Source organism: Acanthamoeba castellanii (genome assembly GCF_000313135.1).
Source record: "Acanthamoeba castellanii str. Neff unplaced genomic scaffold scf7180000084771, whole genome shotgun sequence".
Classification (NCBI taxonomy): Eukaryota; Discosea; order Longamoebia; family Acanthamoebidae; genus Acanthamoeba; species Acanthamoeba castellanii.
In genome coordinates, this window is record NW_004457367.1 from 40,606 (window position 1) to 48,479 (window position 7,874).

At 59.8% G+C, this 7,874-nt stretch overlaps 1 protein-coding gene across 1 annotated transcript; it reads left to right on the forward strand.

The window, feature by feature from the left end:
• Positions 1–2,521: 2,521 nt before the first annotated feature.
• ACA1_271500 (leucine rich repeat domain containing protein) lies at positions 2,522–7,459 on the forward strand (the record flags this gene model as incomplete). Its single annotated transcript, XM_004336570.1, has 13 exons — positions 2,522–2,792; positions 2,947–3,332; positions 3,528–3,791; positions 3,980–4,126; positions 4,287–4,593; positions 4,761–5,114; positions 5,166–5,410; positions 5,547–5,736; positions 5,921–6,104; positions 6,183–6,283; positions 6,387–6,578; positions 6,696–6,864; positions 7,003–7,459. The coding sequence occupies 13 exons, from the start codon at positions 2,522–2,524 to the stop codon at positions 7,457–7,459; spliced, it is 3,267 nt and encodes a 1,088-aa protein (XP_004336618.1).
• Positions 7,460–7,874: the final 415 nt, after the last annotated feature.

The following is a 7,874-nucleotide window of genomic DNA, read 5'->3' on the forward strand; positions in this document are numbered from 1 at the left end:
CACACACCCACACACCCACACACCCACACACCCACACACCCACACACATAAAATATAGAAATGAATAATTACGAAAAGAGAAGAAGTGAGGTGAGTGATCAAGGACCCTTCGGCGTGTCCACGGTTGCTGTCATGCGACGGAATGCCGAGCAGGCGGGCAGGCAAGCACGCACCCACAGAAGTGATGATAGCCGAGGCGGCGGCGGCGCGGCCTTGGGTCACGGTGACAACTCGGCGCTCGTCGTCGTCTTCCTCCTCCTCCTCCTCCTCCTCCCCCTCTTCATTGTCGGCTGCCTCGTGGTGGCCGGTGGCGCGCGTCTTCTCGCCTTGTTGGCCAGTGGGGAGCGACCGGTCAAGATGCTGCTGAGCGATCTGATGGCAGTGGTGGCGCGAGGAGGAGGAGGAGGAGGAGATTGACTCATCCGCGGCGGCAGCGGCGTGTTTCGTTCGCTTTGCGGCCACAACCGTGGTCACAACCTAACGTTTACGACGCGGCGCGGGTACCCATGCAGCACGCGTAGGTCGGTCAGTCAGCGGTGGTGCTGGCAACACACGGACACGATGGTCGCGTAGCACCCACGTGGGTTGTTTTTTTTTTTTCCTGCACCAACCACCACACCGGGTGCGAGGACGACGCACCTCGGGAAGGGCCACGCCGCCTTGCGCCGTCATCGCAATCTGCTGCGATGATCTCTTCCCTGCAGCGCACGGCCCGTCCGCATTGTCGCCTGCGAGACATGACGAACGACAGTGAGTGCCACCATTATTATTATTATTATTATTATTATGCCTCATCATCGTCGTCGTCGTCGTCATCATGATTGGTGAGCAGCGCAGCGGCGGCGGCGAATCATCGCCAAGGGACGGTGTATCTCTGCGGGAGGGCGTATGGGGGGTACCAGCATTGGCGGCGGAAAGGCCTCTCTCGTCCAACCCCGTTGCGGGATCTGCAGCAGCAGCAGCAGCAGCTGGGTGGGCGCGCGCGTTGTTGGCGCCCCTCCTCGCCACCAGGGAGCCCCTTGTCCCGACAACAACCCCCCCATGCTCGCTTGTGGCTTTAGTCCTATATTTGTGTGGTGTGGGGGGGGGGTCATGTGAGGGAACCACTGCAACCTAAGTACTTACAACAAACATCATCATGTCCGTGTGCCGTACACGTATGTATGTATGTATGCGCGCGTGGGGTTGAGTGTGGCCACACGACAACGGCGATAAGAGGGGTGCAGCAGGAAGGGCGTACTCGTGTTTCGGTGGCTCCGGTGATTCATGCACGAGCGAGTTCTCCTGAAGCTTCTCATGCGTCCGTCCCAAAGTTGCACCGAATTCGAGTCGCTTGACCGGAAGAACGGCTGTACACGCAACGCCCCACCACCACCACCACCAACCAGAAGATCTTTTAGAACGCGAACATGGTGGGAATTTCTGGTGAGGAGGGGGTATGTGCCTTGGCTGGAAAGCTGGGAGATGGAAGAAAGAGAGTTGGTGCGCTTGTGTCGTCGGCGACGTTGGTGAACTTCTTTTGTGTGTGTTCTTAATGCTAACGGGGTATCTGCCGTCTTCTGCCTTTTTCGCGCCTCCTCAACAACGTCGACCTCCTCTTCATTTTCCTTGATTTAGTGGGGAGGCGGCGTCAGACGGGAGGTCGAAGCACAAACTGGCAGGTATAGAAAAGCGCACCCAGCTTGGCCGAAACAAATTCCTAATGAATCGCATTAAGGAAGGAGAATTTTCAGGATTATGGTGTGCAGCTCGCTCATCAAGCCGGGTTGGGATGGCAGAGGGAGGAGTGTCAGAAAGCTTGCGTTTTCCATTATGCTGCATTATGGGATGCCGTGGCGTATCTGCCGCACACAAGCTCTCTTCTTGTGGGGGGGATCTTCTGATTTTGTGATTGTTTTTGTGAAGTATTTTTTTTTTGGCGGGAGAACGGGATAGCTGCCACGTATGGCTGACGTCACATGCGTAAGAGAAAGGAGCAGAAGGTTCAGCGTTCCAGCCTCTCCGGACGAAAGGAAAAGGATGCGCCACCGAGAATAGGTGTACGAACGTTCTTCTTTCGTCGTCGCCCTTTTCTGCCGTACGCCTCGTCCTGAGCTCTCTGCTGCAGGACTGGTACGCTGCATCGCTTCCACTCCAGGCACCTTTTCCGCCCATGTTCGGACGCGGACCTCTTGACCTGCGCCCGACAGCAGCTGCTACAGATCCCCTCCTCCATGGTGCCCGCGATGGCAGCACGAATGTAGGGCCTTCTCCCAACTTTTCTTCTTCTTCCTCTTCTCCTCCCCTTATGCCAGCCTCCACGGCCTCCGCTTCTTTTTCCACTCCACCCTTTCCCCACCACACGACATCGCTGTGGGAAAAGAGGACGCGCGAGCGGGACCCTTTTGACCGGCAGCAGGGCGGCGTACCTGTGGGTGCAAGCACCTCGGGGCCGCTGGCCATGTCCTCCTCTTTTTACGGCACCAGCGCCGCACCTGCTACGCGCTCTAGGGCTCCTGCTGGTGGAGAACAGCCCGTGCTCATGGAGCTCATCATCGAAGACTACCTCCCACCACCACCCCCCAGCACCAGCACCAGCACCAGCACCAGCACCAGCACCAGCACCAGCACCAGCACCAGCACCAGCACCCGCAACCATCCATCGAAGCGCCAGGTGCCGCTGCACCATGCCTCCACTCCCTCTCACAAGCTCCTCTCTACTCGCGAACCTTCGCTGGAGTCGGAAGGTCCCCACGACGGTCCGCGAGCCCTCAGCACCCAGCACACCGCCCGCAGGGGCGAGGTCCTTTTCGGTACACCCCCCCCCAAACTACCACGGTGCCCTCCCAACACCAAGGCGGATTGTTGAAGGTTGAGGGGGGGGGGCGGAGAACTGACGCCGCGATTTTCTCTCTTGCTCTCTCGCTCTCCACGACGCTGCGCATGAACTGGGCACCACGGCGGCAGGACGAGGACAGGGGCAGCAGCAGCAGCAGCAGCAGCTGAGCGGAGGTTTGCAGGAGCCGAGGCAAAGGGAGGGCGGCGCGGCTGCGACCGGAGGGGCGAAGGACCGGGGCAGCTTCATGCAGAAGATGAAGGGATGGAAGCGTGAGTTGTGGGAGGCACTCACGTCAGTGGACCGACACGTGAAGAAGAAGGCCGAAGAGGACCACCGAGAGTTGTCCGACGGAGAGAAGAAGCACTCGGTGAAGGAGTTCAAGCAAAGCTACATGCCCACCCGCGAGGCCGCTCGTGCTGTCCTCGACCCCCGCTACGCTGGCCACTGCCTGGGCACCGACATCAACAAGCTCGCCTGCGAGGGGCTTCTCTCCGAGGCGCCCTCCGTTCTCAAGGTACCCCCTCCCCCAATCTCCCCCGCGCGCTGGGGCTCCCCAGCGTCCACGTATATATCTGCAAGTGTGTGTCTCGTGTTATCGCCGTTGTCGCGATGGCCCATCACGCGCGTCTTGTTCTTGGCCTGGTGGAGCGTGGTGGAGTTGAAGTTGACCGTGTGGGCGTCTGGGCGTGCGGCGGCGGCGGGTCTCTAGGCTGCCGTGGACAAGGTGCCGCAAAAGCTGGACGAGGTGATTTCGCTTTCATCGCACCTGCTGGACGAGCTCATCGAACAGGCCAAGCGGGAGAACGCCACGGGAGACCAGCAGCAGGGGGTGAGGCTGCACAAGTTTCTCGAGTTCTACAAGGGCTACAAGGAGCGCTCCCTCCGCACGCGCATGGAGCACCTCAAATCCCGCATCGAAGCCGAAGCCGCCACGCTCGTGCAGGAGGCCTGCAGCGAAGCCCTCGCCAGAGAGGTGCGCCCCCACCCACCCACCCACCGCCCCGCGCGCGGCAACAAGGACCAACCGCACATCAATCATTCCATTTTCATGTTATTTTTATATATATATATATATATATATATATATATATATGCACATGTACGATCAAAATTATGCTAACCACCACTCAACGCTCGCGCGCGTTCATGTCCGGGTGCCAGGTGCTGCAACCGGCGGAGCAGTCGCGACCATCGTCGGTTATGGGCTACCACCAACTGCTCGACTCTTCACTCCCTCGCGTGCCTCTCGCCGCCGCACAAGCTATACAAGCGCGTGTCACGGACCTCGTGGGGCGCGCCTTGGCCGAGGTACTCTTCCACCAGCCACCACCAGCCACCACCATCACAATCACTGGAGTGCGTCGCGAAGCGCCTTCCAAGCCGGCGCGCCGGCGGTCCCCTTTGCTCACACCGATTTCGTTTCCTCCTTGGCGGCGGGCGATGGCGGTACGGTGGCGGCTGGTTGCAGGTCGACGAAATTCAGGCCGAGCTGCTCCCGCCCATGCCTGACGCCTATGCCTCGCTGGCCAACAAGCTTCACCAAATGGTCATCCACGAGGATGAGCCCCACGCCAAAAAGAGAAGAATGGAGGTGATTGATCTCACTACGGACGACGACCACGACACGAACCACCGCCCGCAGACTCACACAGACAATGCCGACGAGAATACCGAGAGCATGGAGGAGGAGGAGGAGGAGGAGCAAGCAAGCAAAGGCAGTCGCCCGCCCCTCAGGTTGGTGCGGCGAGTGTCTACTCTGGTTGAGCTGTGCATTGGTGCACCCCATCCCTCCCTCAAACCCACAAACCTGGCTTATTCTTATCGTGACGGTGATGGGTGTCGTGTGTGGTGGTGTGGTGGTGGTGTGTGGTGTGTGTGTGTGGTGGTGTGTCGCGTGCGGGGTATGGGGTATGTTTGCCACAAATACGGACTACTCGGATAGGCACGTGCGCCGAGTACGTGGACTACCTTCCGGATATTCCGGACGGGTGCTTCCCAGAAGACCTGCTGCAGCGCATGTTTACGCTCCTCATCGAGAGGGGCGTGCTGAGCGAGGATGCCCTTCACCGCCTCCTCTCTTCCTCCATGACGGGGCTCAACCTGCGCGGATGGAAGCAACTATCCCCAGCTTCTTGCAGCGTCATCGCCCGTTGCACTTTGCTCCGCCGGCTCGACCTCGCAGGCACGCCATCTCTTTTTCTTTTCCGGCGGCGGCGGCGGCTGGTGGTGGTGGTGGTGGTGGTGGTGTTCCCGTCTTCCCGTCTTCCCCGCCACGGCACCAACGAGGGGCTATCTGGTCGTCCTGTTAAACCCCCTCCCTCCGTTTCCGTGGTCGCGCTCCTTCCAGGCTGCACTGGCCTGCTCGACGAGGGACTTGCGGAAATCCTGAGATCGGCCAGCACCGCCCTCGAATCGTTGAGCGTGGAAGGGTGCACGGGTCTCACAGACTCATGGCTCTCGAATCTCTCCCTGTGCCCCAACCTACGCTCTCTCGATGCCTCCTCGTGCCCCCGCATCACCGATGCCACGCTCAAGGACCTTCCGCTCCGTTGCCCGCGCCTCACCGCTCTGCACCTTCGCCGCTGTCCTTTGGTGCGCCTCCCCCCCCAACACCCCCTCTCTGCTACATCCGCCCTTCGAAGCAGCGTGTCGTGTGTCGTGTCACACGAGACTCCTGGTGTGATTGCTTACCCGAGAGAGGGGGGTGGGTGAACATTACATGGTTCAGGTGACCGATGAAGGACTCAGCCAAGCGGGGCGCTGGACAGACCTGACGACACTCGATCTCTGGGAGAACATGCGGCTCACGGACCGTACGTTGTTGGCGGCTTCATCATGTGGCAAGCTTGAGACGGTGCGACTATGCGGCCGAGCGTTTACCGACAGTGGCATGCGCTCCCTGGCCAGCGGTTGTCCTGGTACAGTGGCCGACCACGCCTTCTCCTTCTTACTCTCGTTCGTTGGCCTTCCGTCCTGTCGTGTGTCGTGTGCCGTGTGTGTCCCAAGCTCTTCCTTCGCTTACGCCCTCCCTCGTCCCTCTTTCGTGTCCTTCCTTTTTCGGCCGTCGTGCCCGTGACGACGACGGGAAACGACAACCGGCAGGCCTGAGGTGCGTGGATGTTGCTGGCGCCTCCCTTTCGGATGCCTCTGTCCACGCCTTGGCCGACCACTGCCCAAAGCTTGTGCGACTCTCCATTCCCCACTCCGCCCGCATCACCGACGCTGCATTCGTTCTCCTGCCCGAAGGCATCCGGTTGGGCGCTGTCGAGGAGCTCGATGTCAGTCGGTAACACTTGCCCCCCCCCACCCCGCCTCACCATTACTGCGTCGACCAATTGCATCTCTCTCTCTCTCTCTTCTGCAGCGCCTCTGCACTGAGCGACGAGTTTCTGCGCGCCATCGCCCTTCGCTGCCCTCGACTGCGCCGCGTAGCTCTCGCCGGCTGCGAGCAGCTGACGGACACGGGTACCCGAAGCTCTCCTCCTCAAATGGCCTTGCGCGCGCGCTCCTCACCATTTCGGCTTCCGTCGCACACGATGTACACACACACGAACACGAACACGCACAGGGCTGGTGCTGCTGGCAAACCGATGCCAGCTGTTGACGCACGTGTCGTTGGCGCAGTGCAAGAAGATAACGGACCGAGGCATAGGCGCCCTCATCCGGGCCTCCGCTGGCCGGCTGGTGGCCCTCTCCCTGGAGAACTGCCATCAAACCACGGACGCCACGCTTCTCGCTCTTGCTGAGACCAACTGCACTGGTGCGCAAACCCCCCCCCCTCTCCTTTGCCCCCTCATCCCGCGCAGCGACCTCTCGCCGGTCGCCCGCTCCTTTCGTCCTTCCTTTCACTCTCTTCTTCTCTTTTTCTTTCGAACAGGCCTGGTCGACTTGGACCTTTCGGGCTGTGACGCTGTGACGGACGAGGGCTTGCGTGCCATCGTGGCCACCTCGACGGCGCTCGAGGGGCTCTCCGTGGAGGAGCTCACCGAGCTCACCGAGGAGGGCATCTCGCTGCTCGGTCATTTCCACCATCTCAAGCGCCTGCGGTACACCGACCTCTCAAACCGCTGTCGTGGTGGTGGTGTTTTTTTTTTTTTTTTTTTGCCTAGAACCTCACCCGTTCCTCTCTATCGCACCGGTTTTCGACCGCGTACCATACGCCGCCTTCATTCATCCAATTTCAGAGTGGGCTATTCCAAGGGCCTCACCGACGCTGCGCTTGCGACCATCGTAGCGGGCTGTGCCGAGCTGCAATCACTGGACCTCTCCTACTGCAACAGCGCGCAGCTCACCGGGGCTGGCATCGAAGCTGCGATCGGACAGCTCAAGGCCCTCGATGCCCTTTCGCTGCGAGGAGCAACGGCTGGCGCGGGAGCGCGGATAGTGCACGACCGGTTATCCTCACTCAACCTGTCCTGGTGCAAGACACTCCAGGACGACGCACTCGAGCGCTTTGCGGAGGGCTGCCCTTCCCTTCGCCACATCGACCTGGCCTGGTGCGACCAGATCACTGGCGCGGCAGTGCACCGGCTCGCCCAGAAACTGGCTTCTCTCCGGTCATTCAACCTCCGTGGCTGTCACAAGATCCCCTCCCTCACCATCCAGTTTTTAACACACGCGGGCAAAACTGTACAGCGGTAACGCAGCAAACAACAGGCGCTCTTCAATTCTTGCCACAGAACAAATCTATTGTTGCCTTCAGCACAGCTAGGCTCCGAGGCGGAGTTGGGACTTAGTTTTTTTGGGTTGACCTCGCCAAAGGCGGAGTTTTGACGTAGAAAAACACAACAAACTGTTGCGGCAATCACAACACAAGCAAGAAAATCTTGTTTTCTCGCTTGCTCTGTAAGCTCTCGACCATCCGTTTTGTTCAAAATGCGCTCCAGAGTACGGGCTTCAAGATGTGATAGGACTCAACCCTGTAGGATGCTTCATTGGGACACTAGGACCTCACCATCTCCGAGACAATGTGTCATTTTGTCAACCCCACACAAACAAAGATAGCTCGTTTTCTCGCTTGCCTTGTGAGCTTGCGACCTCGCATTTGAGTGCGGAC